This window comes from Platichthys flesus, chromosome 20 (genome assembly GCF_949316205.1).
Source record: "Platichthys flesus chromosome 20, fPlaFle2.1, whole genome shotgun sequence".
Classification (NCBI taxonomy): Eukaryota; Metazoa; Chordata; class Actinopteri; order Pleuronectiformes; family Pleuronectidae; genus Platichthys; species Platichthys flesus.
The window spans coordinates 6,457,042-6,474,270 of NC_084964.1; the positions used below are offsets into that span (position 1 = coordinate 6,457,042).

Genomic DNA, 17,229 nt, shown 5'->3' on the forward strand with positions numbered 1-17,229 from the left:
GATAAGACATGTCTGTCACAGATGTTTCTATATACAGTAACAGTTATGGTCAAGTTTATATCGCAGATGCAAAGTGGAAACAGGTACATGTGACATTGTATTTGAGTGCCAATCCCAAGAATGTCTGCTGATAAAATGTTAATATTTGGTGTTGTTATGATGAATTGTGTTTTGTTGTTATTCCTTTCCAAAAAGGGACTTATTTAATCTGAACTTAAACACATTTATTTTGTATATATATTTATAAGAGAATAGATTCCAAACGATGTATGTAACGATAGATGTATATAAGGATAGGTGTCATGACGGCTCGCCGAAAGTGAAGCCAAAGCATCTTGATCATCACCTGGTGGCTAGTTGCAGATAGGGAATAAACCCCGCCTCCAACAGTAAGTAGATGGAACATGTACTAAACTAAAAAACTCAAAGTACCCGTCAAATGAATTTCTCGCAGAGATGATTTCAGTAATTTTAGGTTTTTGATAGCACACTGATGTATTTTGAAGTGCTCATTTTCCCAGTAAGTTTGGTTTTAATTAGCTATTTGGTGCAATAAAAAGACTCACAAGTGGTCGAGTGCATCAACAGGATCCAAATGATGTTATTAACACAATATGGCCGCATTCATATCCCGCATGTTTTGGTTTTACAGCCCACAAATGAACTGTTTTGATTCACGCTCACTCCCTCATCACCCTTGTGTCTAGCAACAGCAAACAGCAAATAAAGCGGCCAGATATATATTTTTTTCAAGAACAAATGGAAACCAAAACAAAGCTTAAAGCACAATTAACTGTGATATTAAACGATCGGTTGGCCGTAAACACAACTGCAAAAGGAGGCTAATCTTGCACCATGTGTGCTGGACATGTTATAGGGTAGACAGTTTCTCACCTTTTATCTGAGTTAAACGTGTCTGAACCAGCAGGATATGCTTCACAACAATGGTTGAAACTTGAGTGGACAGTGAGTTAAATTCAATTTGTGCAGCCATGAGAAAAAATTGAAAGAGGTTTAGGCTCCTATAAAACACTCTGGAAGGCTTTTATTCTGAGGCGGCTACAGGGAGTAGTTTCTTAATGATTTAAGTTTTAAGGGCTAACTTGCTGCATGAGTACATCATGAAGAAGTCAAGGCTCTCCTTTGGTAGTCGGATTTTTTGGGAAGCAAAGTCAAATAAGAAGGAAAGAGGTGAAGCTAAAAGGTCAGAGGTTCCTGATTCCTTTATATAGCTCAAGATAAAAAATGACCCTTTTGATAAGCCTTCACTCTGGTATTTTACTTAATATGTAAAGAATGGCCTCACCATTATTCTACTGGTAACCTTAAGCACAATATTTTGACAGTGTTCATTTGAATTATTATATGCAGGCGAGACTTTTACATCCATCGTCGAACAAACAAGCGCTTGCTGAGGGCAAACCATCACTTTGAAGCACCATGCGTCACTTTTAGTTAATCCCCTTTTGCTCCAAACCAAAACTCCTCATAGCTTTGGATCACAGGGACGCTTAATCAAAGCTGTTCAACGAAACAGACTGGGAAAACATCATCACATCCCATTTAAAGGGAAAATGGTCAGTATTTATGTCACACTTTAGCTTATCAACCATTCAAAGTGCTTAAAGGGCCAAGTTGCATTCACACATACACATTCAGTCAGCTCTACTATAGACTTCAATTTTTCCATCAAAATGTATTCATTCTTACACTGTCGACAAAGCCGTCGCGGGCAATTTGGTGGTTCAATATCGTGCCAAAGGACACTTCAGAATGCTGGATAACACTGGGATCAAACCATCGACCCTCTGGTTAAACGACGACCCTGAGCCACAGCAAACCACCTCATCAAACCCTTAGCTAACTTGCCAGGAAGGCTACAACCCCTCAGCACTTACAGTATACTGCTGTGTCCAATGGCCAGTTGCATCAAAGTATGGGCTTATTTAAAGATTTGTTTGGGTGACACCATTAGCATATCAGGCTAACCCCACCGTTAGTTTGAGCATTACAAATCTGATGCACTGAGTATGACAGTAATCCGATATTCAAGCTGTGTAATGCTGACCACAGCAAGTGGAGCTACAAAGCACTGTGTGGCAGTGGCAGCTGCACAGGGTATATATACACTGTGTGCAAAAGTTCCAATAAAAAAACTTGGCTGAAGGACGTATGGAAATTTAAACCCAGCCACTCATCCATGCGGACAAAGTTACAGAGACATACAGAGGCTTGGTGATCCTCCTCTCTCTGGGATGGCGATGGGCTAACAATCAATAGAGCAACTCAGTAAAATATTTTAAAAGCCTGTGTGGAGGCTTGAGGGATCAATGTTACACAAAACTGGGAGAAAACAGTAGAGGGAGAAGAAAGAGGGGTTAAAGTAGGGAGATGAAGAGGAGGAGGAGGAAGATGGAGACAAGAGGGAGGATTCAGGAAGCAAGCATGACAAAAGAGGTGAGAGGGATAGAAAGAATAAAAAAAAGGAAAAGAAAGAGGTTTGGAAGGTCAAGGGAAAGATTGGGAGGAAGGAGACAAGGAAAGAGGAAAAGGGGAATAAGGAACGGCAATAAAAAGAAGGTGGTGTGTGTGTACTGAGGATGTTTGTCATCTGGATATGATTACAGGCAACAGGTCAGGGATCAGAAAATAACCCTGGTAAATCTAGCCAGGTTTCAATCTCCTACTACACACCTTCACACACATTCACAAACAAACACACACACATCTGTCACTCACTTTACGTTATATAACTCTATACACAATCGCCATTGTGTTGTGCCAAAAACACGACACAATAACGCAGCTCACCTCAAACCATAATCGTGCATTTGGCAAGATGTCTTACACAAAAATACTGAACTGTGCCAACACGAATGATCGGTATGTACACAAATCAAAGTGTAACGTTCGATCGCTGCGAGAAATTTACCACACACCTTTCCCGCACAGCAATGATGATAGCAAAGGCTGTTTCCTGCAAATTAACAAACTCAATCACTACAGCAGCCCTGTCTCCTACAATACACATACATTGACGGGGCTGATCCACATTAAATGTAGTTCCTTTTTCGATCTCATTATAGTATTTAGTTATTTTTCCACAGCGAACTGCCAACTCTTTTTTTGCTCCATTATATTTTTACAATACACATGTTCACATTCTTTTCTTTTTTATATTTTTAAAAGTTATCAATAACAAAGACCCTGTCTCCTGCAGCAGCATCACTGGTGAAGAAACACCTGAAACAGATTCTGAGGTGGCCGAGACTCAACCATACTGATGCAGTAGACTGTGGCATTAAAGATTAGGCTACACTTTATACTGTTAGTACTTTAAATGTGTGTACTTTGGCTCAAGTAGCAAATTTAAAGTGGTGACTTACTTTTACTGGAGTTCATTTTTATAAATTTATGTGTACTTTCACTTCGAAACATGTTTGAGTACTTCCTCCTCCACAGGCTGTCAAAATTAATTTTATTTAAATAATTGAAATAAGTTATATTTGGCTGTAGAGCTCTGTTCAGGAACCTCCCTGCTCTTCCATATGCATCCGCAGGGAGCCTGAGGTATGGAGAGCAAACTTCCCCACAATACCCTGAGCCTTAAATGAAAGTGATGCTGGGAGAGCAGAATCTAAAACACCCCAACGCAGAACAGAGCATCACTGTCGACACATGACATTGATTAGGTCAGATTCAGTATGAAAAGGAGGTGCTGGGCTGGAGGGGGGTTGTGAAGTGGATCGCAGAGGGAACAGGAAGAGCATAAGCAGCTTAAATAGAGCGTGCAATATGAGCTCTGCCTATTGAATGTATAGGAGGGGATCAGCTGAGCTGTCAGACACAGAGATATGCTGATGTCAACTGACATACTTGATTGTGGTTGAGCTTGACTTTGTGCATGAACTTACGCTGTGCTCCATGTCTGGTCATTTCTTGTGTCAAATGTAACTTTTTGACTTTAGATTCTGACCATTACGTTATAGTGTGGCGATGTATGTGTTTAACCAAATACAGTTGGAGCCAAATTAGCATTGTCATGCAACAAAGACGGTGGTTATCACTGTTGCCTCACAGGCCAATTTGGCCTTGGTCTTTCTGTGTGGAGTTTGCATGAATGTGAAAGGTTGTTTGTCTTTGTCTCTTGCCAGAGGCGAAGCGTGTACCTGGCCTCTTGCACTTTGTCAGCTGGGATTGCCTCGGGCTCCCCAAGAAATCCTCAAGGGATAATCACCTTAGATCAAGGATGGATGGATGGATGGACACAGTCCATTTACACCTTGTATGCCATCTGTATCTAAACACACACTTGTATTTGCATGTGCAATAGGAGAAGCTGGCAAAGTAGGTGAAACAATGTTACAACAAGCGTTGTACCTTTTTATTCTACTGAGACAGTCATCGTTCTATGATAGAGGCGAGTTCAGTGACTTCCCCAACGGTTGGGCAGATATTGAGACTAGTAATTCAGACTGTACAGGTTGCATTCACACACTGATGAGATGTGTTCACAATAAGTGTCAGATGACCTCCAGATGTGGTTCAGCTGATCTGATAGCATTCCTATCCCGATGTGTTCTCCGTGCACTGACACCTCATGTTAATTTGCCATTTTTGTTACTCCAGAGAGCCTATCCGGATATGGACTGCAGGTTAATATCAGGTTTTACTGGGATGAAAGAGAAAAATCCCTGGAGGAAAGAACAGCAGAGTGTGAATGAAGAAAATCTTTAACAGATGTTTGAATCACCCTTTGAATCACCTTTGTCTCTCTTTCTGTCTGTCTCTCCCTGTTTCCTCACAAACTCTCTCTTTCTCTCCTTGGCTGCAATCATGCTTGTGTAAACAAAAGAGACCAGAGAGAGGTAAGAGGAATTCCAGTTGGGCCTGTGGGAGCAGTGTAGCTTACACAATCCCAATTACAAAGAATTACACAATAGTACACAGATGATCTGCTGGTACCGTCCAACAATCTATCATACGTAACATCTATTAATCATTGTATATTCTCATTAGAAACTGTGTGTAATCATTTGCGTGTGCTACCATCTCAGTGAAGCGTCATCCAACAGCTGTGTTCAACTTCGCCAGTTTTAATAATGAGACACGTATGCACACTAACCTGCTCGTGGTACTCGATCCCCATGCTCAGAGTGTTGATCAGAATGGCGATCATAATCCCACGTCCGAAATACTTGCTGTCTACGATCTTCCTGAACGTGTCACACACCAGCCTCCAGAAGTGGACGACCTTCCCCGCCGTTTTGCCCAGGCTGCACTGCTTCTTCTTGGGCCGACGGCTGTCTCTTCTGTCCCTGAGGTGGAGGTCCTGTGTGAACTCGTAGACGCCCTCGCTGTCCGAGTCGCCCTGTGTATCGATGCCGCCCTCCGATTCGTTGGCCAGGGCCTTGGCGCAGTAGGGGCAGCTCTCGGGGTCCAATGTCCAAGCGGCGGTGTCTATGGTGCTGCTGGTGGTGCTGAGGTCACGAGCCGACAGCTGGCAGGAGAGCTGGGCTGCAGCAGAGCAACAGAGGTCAGAAGCTGAAACTTAACAGAGAAGGGAGTCATTATTTTTACCATCTGCACAACCTGAACAGAGCTGGCCTTTTGGCAGATAAAGCTGCCTGCGAGCTCGGGCACCAGGGATTCATATTCATTAGTACTCTTTCTGTTTCTCAGAAAGGACAAAACAACAACTCTGGACTGTGTTGTAGTTTGAAGTGTAATCACGACAACTCAACCGCAGAAAACGGAACACTTCCAGTTGTGTGTCACTTGACTTACTCCAACACCGAAATTGAAAAATTAAACACTAACTCTGAGTTAATGAGATACTCTTTGTTTTTTTCAAACCCCATTATGCTTTCCAGGTTTTTTTCTTAATGACAGTTGCTCGGCAAAGCAAACCCTATCCAACGCAGCCAACTCAAAGGAAATGGAGCTACTGATGGGGGCTAATTAACCATTTTTAACGTTTGTACTTATTTTTGCTTGACTGTGCTGTTGGAGTTCATCCCTGTTTGTTTGTGTCGAGGTGTCTACCTGTGGGGTTGTGTGTGTCCACCAGGGTCGATGGCCGTCTCCCCAGGGGCATGGGTGGGATATTGAGGTTGAAGCTGATGTTTGTCAAAGTGCTGGCTGCAAGACTTCCTCGTCTGGACTCTGCTAGGACCCGGGCCTGTAGGGTGGGATAGTTTTTAGGACCTGGCGCAGCGAAGGGAACGGAATTCCTTTTCATGGCCCTTGATGCAGGAGCGGGGGCCAGGGTGAAGGAGCACGGAGTTGGCCCCATGAATGTGGGCGATGGGGTAACGCTAAGAGTTTCTACGTTGAATACACTGCACACTGAAGCTGAACCGACAGCACCTGCAGCAGGGTTGGACAAAGTGGCTAAGTTTGAATCAGAAGTGGCTGCTGTCAAAGTAGATGGTGGCCCCAAAGCAAGATGGCTACTGCCAGTTGTTGCAACAAGAGCCCCTCCGTTGTTATTATGAGCTCCAGCTTCCACATCCCTACCCTCCATACACTGGAGGCTCACTCCTCCCCTCACGCTGCCATTTCCCAGGTGGTAGTGGTGGTGGTGGTGGTGATGATGGTGCATCATGTGATGAATAGACATGGATCCCTGCCTGGAGGACTTCCTCCTTCTCCGACTCTGGCTACGTTGTGGCTCCGTGGCTAGGGGCGAGGCAGCTATGTTGAGCCCAGCGCGGCGAGCCACGAGCCTGCAGATATGGGCCACTTGTTTGGCCCCCTTGCGGATGACGTGAACCAGGTACTTGAGGAGCTCATCATAGCAAGAGCCTGGCTCGGAGAGGGAGGCCAGAGTGCTGGCGTTAGACAGGAAGCGCACCCGCTGCTCCTTCATCAGCTGGCTCTCCCGCTGCTTGGTCTCGGAGAACTGAGTGGCTATGACCACCAGGCACAGATTGATCATGAAGAATGAGCCAATCTGAGAACAAGGGGGAGCAGTTGACATTGTTATTCACTCAAGATAGATACTCTCACACCCGTCCCCCCACTGACCCACTTGTTCAATCACTAGCCCACAGCTGGTGGCTCCATAAAGCCGCACTTACAATGATGAGCAGGATGAAGTAGATAAAGTTGTAGAAAGAGTGAGCATCCATCACAAAGTACATGATGTCCACCCAGCCCTCCAGAGTGATCACCTGAAGAGAAACACAGTACAGTGAAGATAAAGGATAATAATAAATTATCAAACAACACAAAAAAAATAAACACAATAAAACAATCTGGACAGAAACTAAAATATAGTTTAAAAAACACCACATTTCACAGTTCAGTGTTGCGAATGCCAAGACTCAGCGGAGGACTCATCCTCAACATGTCTCTTATGCGCTTCACTTGGAGAACTCATCTCTAATATGGCTTCCATCCTCCAAAATTACCCCCTTCAGCTGGACAGCAATGAATGAACACTCCAACAAAAGGCTTTTCACAAGATGTGGAGATAGCAAACAAATGGCATGGAAAAATGAAACTGCGGTCTGTTGGTGTGGCTGTGGTAACTTGCTAATCCTGTAAGCCCCATTCCTCTGATACACCAGCCACTGGGGCGATTTCTCCCCCTTTTGAATTACAAGCCTGCTCCACCTAAACCAAACTGTATGTGCAGCAGAAACTGTTCACTTCATATGCTCTTTTGAAATCCTAATACTCTGGAGGCTTGATGAGCTGTCTGACCTGAAAGATGGCGATCCAGGCATAGCAGATGTTGTCAAAGTTGATGGCTCCCTTGAAAGGGTTGACCTGACCAGCAGTGCACTTGGTGTAGTACTGGTTCCAGTTGACACAAGTGGTGTTGTCGGTGCTGTTGTAAAAGTCCATGTCCAGGTTGCACTGCAGGCCTCCCTCATATTGCTTAGGCACGGAGTTGCAGTCCCTCATGCCATTTTCCCGGCGCTGAGAGCAGATGAAGGGGTTCTCGTCGTCATTCTCAGTGTGGTAGTATTCAGGTAACTTCTCCGACTTCACAGACAGAGGGCTTTCAGGAGACAGAACAGGGGAAATTGCAAGGATTACTGGTTTGTCTGGGTCATAAGACCAGACAAAGTTCTGGAAGTTTATACTTGACCACAAATTGGTCGACCTATAATGTTCTTATCAAGGTAAAACATTTTCCATCTGCCTGAATTGACTCATACAATATTTTACAGACTGTTATACCCTGTTCAGCTCTGGTGTGAACATCCGTCCCTCGAAATCCATCACAAGACACCAGCGTTATATTTGTGTGTTCACACCTGACATTTATATGCATCCCGATTGTGTCTCCTGCTATTATTTGAGATCGGATCTCATGACATGATAATCACAAAGACCAAATAATTATGTTTTTACCCGATTCCGCGTCTGTGCTATAAAAAAATGATTTACCAATTCAAGAAAAACACTGAGAAGGGATTGCTGATGACGGATGTTAAAAGCAGGTCTGAAAGGAGTCTATCTCACTCTTGCACCAATTGGTCATTACAGAACACACCAGACAAAATATTAAAGCTTAATTGTCCATTATTGTCTAGATTTACTTGACATGATCCCAAGGCGGCCTGACCTGAACTTATGAGAAATGACTTGTCTCAGCTGAATATCAGTACAGCACTAACTTTGATCTTTAACGTTAGATTTTTCGCTGTGGGCAGCTTCAGTCTAGTAGTGCCCTCGAAGTGTGTGTGTTTGTGTGGAAAGGTTACTTCCAGATGCTGGTGAGTGAAAATGAACCAGAACTGCTTTTATGTTTATTGAAAGAAAATGGTGGCAGAGAAATGTAATCTGGGGACACTATGAAACACTTTGTTACATCAGTAACCAAGACTACCACGACAATCCTACTACAAAGCACCATCTATCTAAAGCTACTGTTCATACCGAGACCAGCCCAACTGATTAGGTGCAGACTGCCTCTGCAGACAGATTGAACCAATCAAGTCGAAATGCTCCTGATTAGATTTATTCAAACTTTGAGCAGAATTTTATATCGATCAAGTTTGAAGCCCCAAAAATTCTGCAGGTTTTAATTCCATCCAAAAGTCCAGCAGCTGATTTCACAAATTAATTTTCTTTCAATCAGCAACTATAATCAGCAGAGCTGTAATCGTCTTGACAAACCTGAGGCCAAAGAGCCAGAGAGACCTCTCTGTATGTGGTGAGAGTTGGATGAATGAGTATGTTCTGTGGACACAACTGTTTGGCTTATCTGCTACAGTGCACTCATCCATTGAGAATAACTGGTGAGTGTGTGTGTGTGTGTGTGTGTGTGTGTGTGTGTGTGAGAGAGATCAACGTCACCTCACACTTACTAATTTCTTCAAATATTCTTAAAAGCTCTTTAATTCAAACGTAGGGATGATCTATACAAACGCTTTTTTTCTGTCCACACTATTTTGGTCATTTTCCTCAGATTTTCAAAAACTCAATTTCCTGTGTATCTGTGTGTACATGTGAAACGGAATGTTTGGGAAACGATGGCGTCACAACTTACTCTGCACACCCCCCCATTGTTTTTTTTAGTAATCAGCATTAAATAGATTGACAGGAGAATAACCTCACTAGCAGGCTCACAACGTTCTCTGGTAATTGATGAATTGTTGAGTCATTATTGACGGCTATTGTTTGAGCGTTCGTAATCATTTTAGTGTTCTTGTCTGGAAAGAGATATTTTGTAAAAAAAAAAAAAAAAGGTTGTTTAGGATTGGGTTCAATCTGTTCAAAATAATAAATACAAAGAATAATAAAGTGTTTGCATGGACTGTGGATGCTAAATGGTGCTCTCACATGTCATCAGTCTCATACAGTATTAATGTGAATCCAGCCAACAGCCAAAGGTCACTACTCTGCCAAAGCACTAGAACATGGTGCGGTGATATAATGAAGCAGATATTAAACCAGACCTGCATGACACTCATCTGACACAGAACTCCACTTTTATGAAGTAGCTCTGAAAACGGATGATGATGATGATGACGAAAAATGTGCTACCTCACCATCGCCAGTATGCGTGAATTTAAATTACAGCTGTGAGCTGTCATAAATCCTCTACAGAGATATGAAGCCAAGATGAACATGAATAAGTCATGGGTGTCCATATTCCACATACCATGGGGTCTTTTTTCATTATACCAGGGCCTGTCCTTGTCCCATTCATCATTGTGATGAGACACTATAATCACCAACCTCATTGACCCTGGTGCATGACCTAATTTAGTGTGCAGGGTTAAGGTTTGCTTGATAGTTTTGCCTTGACCTGTTGGCAATCTCAGCTGTTCACCTGGGCTCTACTGGTAAAATAAGACATACATACATAGATGTATCCCGTCACCTTGTGCCCCCTTGAAGTAAATACGAATTTGATCAATATAAGTACTTGAGGTATAATACTTTACTACCCTCCATTGAGAGTAAAGGCATTTTTCAGCTGTTTTTTTCTTCGTGATATTGTCACTTCAGATTTGATCTAAGCAGTTACTTTGCCAAATAGTGAATAGTCTGCATTTATATAGTCATTTTTTGTAGTGTTGGGGACCATTAAAATTGCTTTTACTGTAGAGTTTGAACATCCACACATACATGTTTACAATCATCAATGCTAAAGTTTTCAATTTTCAATATACAATATACAATAACGTTTCAATTGAATGCTTCATAAGTTGCTGCATTGATCAATAATCAGAGATGGAAAAAATAAAATGTATAAGCAATAGTAGCAACAAACGGGCCTGAAAGTATCAAAAGCTCATTATGCAGAATGACACTTGTAAGTGTTAAAATTATAACATTGCTTGAAAATGATTCTTTATATGTAAAATCTACAGCTGTTAAATAAATGTAGAGGATTATGAGGTGGCAAAACACTCAAGGTCGGGGCTTGTGTGTTTATGCGTATCTAGATATACGGTATGTTTGTGTGTATGTGTCTTTGTGTTTGTGTGTGTTTATGTATTCTTGTCACTAACTTAAAACGCAATGCCACATATAGACAATAAATCAACCCAGAGACTGTGGAACTCACAAGGAGAAGTTGTCCTCCACGAAGCAGCGGTTTCTGAGCAGGCCGGCCCACAGCTGGACGCCCACTATGCCAAATATGAAGAAGACGAAGAAGCAGAGCAGCAGCACATTGCCCAGCATAGGCAGGGTGTCCAGGAGCAGGGTCACCAGGATACGCATACCTGAGGGACAAGGACAGGGTCAAACAGCTGGAGAGCACAGTATGCCAACACACACATACACACACACACAGATAAGAGCTTGTCAGGATTAGATGCATATTACTGATTGACTTGAAAGTCAAACCTCTTTTACTCCAAGTGGCGGTGCAACAGGTTTTTCAAAGCTGACATTAAAAGTGGGTATTTCATTCAAAAGACCAGTTGATCCAAGTTCCAATCTCTCAATTTACAGATATTCACGGTGCCTAGTGCAGGGCTATTACAGCACACTTACAGGGACAAGTGCACATTTCAGTAACATGCCTCATTCAAGCAAATGTATGACACTTTTAATAGCTGAATGACAAAGACATAATTGCAGTAAATGGTGATATCAGCCTTCCATCCATCACAGTTTACTGAAAGTAGCCTCTCAGTGTTTTATGTTTCGTATTTCAAGAGCTTAATGAGGGACATTCATTTTGTCAGAATGAAATTCCTTGTCAGTGGGAAGGTTTCTACGGCATTAAATTAATACAATGAAGGAATGACATTATTTTCTCTCCCTCTTGTTCCAGTGCCTTGTATCAAACCTCATTGGCATTGGCTTTTGCTGCTGCAGCTCCACTGGTCTACTACTGGGAAAATCACTCTAATCCTCTGTCATATGGTAATTCTTAATCAAACAGTTATTATTTAATTGTGGTGTGTAGCTTGGGTAAACAGCTTATCCAACATGTTTCCACTGGCAGATACTACTCTCCACTGACATACATGTTTGTAACTAGAGGTATGCCACAACAAAGAATTCACTTCAGTCAACCCAGGGACAGCAACACAGGAGGACACCACGCCACATTAATAGCTAAAGCGAAACAATTTTTAATAACATTAGCTATGGGAGTTATGCTCTTATGCCCTTATTTATGCTGCTGTTACTCAAGTGAAGATAATTACTTTCATTTCCAATGATGTAATTGTCCGACATAGTTCCTTGCCCCCTTTAAATTGCATTGCAATACATCCACTTTAGTACAGCATACAGTCAAGAGTTTCTGACAACAAACAAGGCGACGGTGGAGAAGGGAATATTAATATCAGCATTAATAATAAGGCTGTTTGTCCCTCTGCACGGGCCATTGTTGAAATGTCTTCCATATTTCTTTGATTGTCTCGCTTGAACTATTGGCTGCACTGCCCCATGATTTGCTCTGGTGCTGCTCTGTTTTGTCTGTTTCGTATCCGTGAACTGAAAATTTCCACAAATACAGACAAAATTAACACAGAATCCAGAATTCACATTGAACTGTTTTCAGTTGGAGTTGAACAATAGTGACGTATCATTTTCATGAAGCAGGGACACACCACAGTAAAACAATGAAGGATGAACACCAGGGGTAGTCTGCTACATAACACTATTGAAAGTGGTATATGTCACTAATAAAATACGATGAGACAACATTTAATCTAAGCACCATTGCAATGAGCGCTTTGGAGCAAGATACTGAAAAGCACAAGAGACTCTAGTAGTGCACAGTGATGGCATGTTGTTAAATTAATTTGCTACTGGAGGTGACTGTGTGTAAGTGCATAAATATCAAGCAGACCATTGCAGAAAAAGAGATCACGCGTCAACATCCTCCTTGGATGAATAAAGGTTAAAAATATATAATTGGATATGACACAAGAGTCCTGAGTCAAGCGGAAGAGCAGTGATTTGTTAGCAGTGAGCGAGTGTATCTGCAGGACTCCTACAGTTTGCTCTGAATTAACAGCACAGTAAAAAGCCTGGTTTTTCACCTTTCATACAGGACATCACTGACTCTCTCAGCTCTGGACAGTGATTCCCCAACTTTCTGAGTGACACGCGCACACACACACACACACACACTTCAAACCACCCACACGCTCCCTCTGCAAAATCTGACCATGTCCCTCTGTAGTTACATCGCAGATTTTGCTCCTATCTTCACACACATCTCCTTAATTGCTATATTTTTATCTATCCATCCCTCCATCCATCTATCCATCCATCTATCCATCTATCTATCAATCTATCCGTTTATCTGTAGAGGTGTCACATGGATACAGAGAAGGTGAAGAGAGAAACACAGCAAGACAGAGAGAGTGGATGAAAAAGTAATTTGCTCTCCAAAATTGGAGAATAATAGAGGCCTGTTACTGCATCAAACACACTAACTACTGAGTGAGTCCAATAGGCACACTCCAAGGGGTCAAAGGGACCCCAAGCCAGAGCCTGTGAAGTGACTGTTACAATACTTTTCTTTGAAAACTCAAAGATCTCAGTCTGAAGGTAGATCATCATGATTTTTTTCTTCTGATCATCTGATCTTAAAGTTACGGTTGGTTAGTTATTTCTGAAACACTTATTATCTTTCTACCATTTGTTGAAATCTTCATGACTTCCCAATAGCCATTAATACATGAAGTTGTGTGAAAAAAAGCAAGTGTCTGGCCCTCAAAGCAGCGATGATTTGGACCAAACATGTGCTTTTCTCACAAAATCATGGATGTTTGCAAACATTATTCTGGATAGACAAATCGTGAGGATAGAAAGTGTTTTGTTTGATTTTACATGAGGCATTGATTGCGATCCTCCCTGGTTTAGAGTTGTTGCCTCAAAGGAAAGACATGTATTGACATGGTATGTTTAAAATGCTAGGTAAAATTCTATCCACATATATTTCATCTGTGCTATGCAATCTGCATGAAGAACCTCACATATTTGCAGAGAGATTGTGGTAGATTCCTTTTTTCTATTGTAGATAAACAATGAGAGGGAGACTTTTGGTGTTGGCAGATGGAAAGGAAAGCGGGAGGATTTTTCTGACTTGCTCCGACATGGAAAAGAAATGAGAAGAAGACAACCAGGAGAGACGGAAGGAAGCCAAAAGGCAGGAGTGGTGCAGAGGTACTGCTGAAAGATTTAAGAATGATTGGCAGTGGGGAGCATCTACGGGATGACATGCATGTTTGGATTGTTACTTACCCATCATCTTTGCAAAGGGAAAGATGTGAGTAGGGAGTCCCAGGGAAAGTGACAGTGCCGAAAACAGAAACTTTTGAATGGAATCCAAGATTCAGGAAAAACACTGTTTTAAAGTTATACTGTGTAAAAGCTGCCATAATATTCACTGCACACAGCGCTTGGAGTAAACTGGCATAATACAATCTAAAGACGGATGGATGACATGTTTCACTACCCAGCAATGGAGCCCAAATGTCCTGGATACGAAACGCTGCCATCTTGCTTGTTTTGAGCTGTAGTCTGCATACTAGGGATCAGGGGATGTAACTGCAGGGGCCAGGTCGACCAGTCATGAGTCAGTCTCAGCTGGCAGTCGTAACTTTTATCCTTGTTTTCCCAGCATCACTAAAGTGAGCATTACCAATTATACCCCTGGCTTAATTAAAAACTGTGTTGATTGTTGGCAGGCGAAACAATCTCCCGTTAGCTATGTGAAACAGTGGTGGAGAAGCTCTGACCAGTTAGCAAGTTAAACAGGACGGTAGTTAGCTAGGAAAAGCAAAATTAAAACTAAACTCAGGTACTTGCCTTTAAGCAATGCCCTGGGTAAGGGGCTAGTTCAACTCCAGACGGACAGTTAAGTCAAGGACAAGGGCCAAACAGGATATGAGAGGTGAAGTGCAATAAGATTGAGCAGATAAGACATCAAAAATATTATTCAGGTTGGTCTCACGGGGATGCAATGATGTTTTGAACAGTGGTGAACTGACAAAAATGGAACTCATTCAAACCATTTGTCCTTTAAACCCTCTTTGAGAAAATATGCTTTTTGTGTGTACCCTGACTTTATAGTTTGATCCATGTCCCATTCAAAAACATAGAGGAGTGTTATGACGTACACTGCAGCCAGCCACCAAGAGGTGATAGAGATGCTTTGGCTTCACTTTTGGGGACCAGTCATGTCAGCCATCATTAACTACAATCAATGATATGATCCCAGAGTGCATCCCAAGTGGATTATAACAAAGCTTTCTCCTATCTCTCATGATCCCACTGTGAAAAAGATATGAAAAGCTCTGTAACAGGGCTGTTTACAAGCGACGGACACGGAGTTATGTAAAAATGAAACTGTGAGTCACTACCGGTGGCAATTTGTTGCAGCTTGCCCTTCGATAGGAAACCTGTTAAACAGAATTGCCTGAACTCACAGAGAATGTGCACGGTGCTACATTCGCGTGTGGAGGCTCACACACTTCGACAGCATCTCTCTTCCTCCCTTTCTTTTTTTTTGGGTCATTAATGAGCAATGCAAGCAGACACACACACGCACACACACATACATAAACACAAATCCTTGCCTGACCGTTAAGGCAAAACGGAAAATGGACACACACTCGACAAAGTGCGCACATTAAGCAGCAGTTCCTTCGAGGGATTGCCCTAAGAGCGTAATGTGCTGAGCTGTTAGGATGCCGCTTAGCGCTGCCTGAGTCAGAGACTGCAACTCAGATTTGTGTCTGCTGCAGGACCAGCAACCACTGACTGATTCCATACGCTGCCATACACAGCAAGGAAGCAGCTGCAAAATAACAATTAAATACTAAAAATGCCCATGCCGGTCTTCCCGCCTGTGACAGCTGCACTCATGCAGTGCACACAATGAATCATCCCCATCATCTTTGCCTATTCATCATACAGAGGAGTAGGGTCTGAATTTGACAGTCCTCTGAATCTCCTCTGACTAGCTGTCACTATCATTTTAAGGATAATATTTTTGAGGTACCACATAGATTTTAAAAACAAACTCATGTTTACCCAAATTAAGAGCAATGCATCCTTGAAGGCGACAAGCACATTCAATTAATTCTCCTACATTTGTAAAGCCATGCTTTTTTAATACTTTCTTCCCTGCATTACTTATTCCATTTGACCAACGACTTCTCTTTGCTGCCAGATTGATTCTTTTCTTGCTGCATTAATTTCCTTTTAACAACTGTTGATTATTGGAATAGCAAATAAACACTGACAAGATTATACATGCGCATCATCTAGTGGCCCAATGAGATCCAAATGAAAATGAGCTCGGACCCAGAGCGATGGCAGAGGTGAAGTAAACAGTTTTCAGTTTTCTCTCAATCGTGTGCTAGAAACATCAACTGGCCCACTATCGATTAATTCTGGAATTATATGTATCCACACATGGAGCTTTTACTTTGGGGTTGTCAGGAAAATCTCCAGATATTGCCCAGATTATCTGACTCGGACATTCAAGCTCTCACAAACAGCCACTCCGGATAATTTCACAAGGAATGTCACTATATGTCTTGAAGCTTCTCTAGTCTACCTACTGCTGCAAAAGGGGGAGGTCCGCCTTTTGGGAGAACACTGAATATTATATTAATACATGAGTAAGAGTCATGGCAGTTACAGAGAGGTCTTGAGTTGTGTGGGCGTATAATATTTGCTGTGGCTGTCGTTTTCCATTTTCAGGGTGGTTTAAATCAAGGCATCAAATAAACACAATCACCGGGGAGTGAGACACATATCAGGTCATTGTTTTGTGATGCAAGCAAACCTGAATATCTTGTTTTTCTGAAGAGATAAGAGAATCAATCCTCTGGGCCTCTCCCCACCCGAGGAGAGTGCTCATTCCAAGTGATCGACATTTCATATTCAATATCAGTCATCTCCTCCTCCGCCGGTGCACCCTCTCCAACCTCACTGTGGGCGGCTACTCCATTCAAACATGGCTGGCAGGCGGGTGGCTCTGTGTGATTTGGGGAGCCATCTGTTAGGAGGCAGATCAGGTCTGCTTCACCGGCTCTCCTGTCCAGGTCGAGCCCAACCAGCTTTGTAATCTGTGTACTGTGTGCTAATGGGCTCTGTGAGCCGAGGGCCAGCGTACACCCGCTTCTCTTCTTATTTGCTCTGAGTGGATGGATAGTTACCAGCTCTATGTCAGAGACTCCACACAGAGATCACTTGACGTCCCTGAAATGGAAATGTGCCTTTGCATAAACGAGCCGTGTCACCCGAAGTTGAAGCACGCGGAGAGAGATGAAAACT

General features: G+C 42.5%; 1 protein-coding gene across 1 annotated transcript in view; it reads right to left on the reverse strand.

The window, feature by feature from the left end:
• cacna1g (calcium channel, voltage-dependent, T type, alpha 1G subunit) overlaps positions 1-17,229 on the reverse strand; it is a 115,912-nt gene that overhangs the window by 91,591 nt on the left and 7,092 nt on the right. Inside the window, exons 2-6 of the mRNA XM_062378738.1 lie at positions 11,036-11,195; positions 7,711-8,011; positions 7,083-7,175; positions 6,046-6,955; positions 5,126-5,517 (exon numbers count right to left, since the gene is read on the reverse strand). Of these exons, the coding sequence (XP_062234722.1) occupies positions 5,126-5,517; positions 6,046-6,955; positions 7,083-7,175; positions 7,711-8,011; positions 11,036-11,195 (1,856 nt within the window). The remainder of the gene's footprint in view (positions 1-5,125; positions 5,518-6,045; positions 6,956-7,082; positions 7,176-7,710; positions 8,012-11,035; positions 11,196-17,229) is intronic.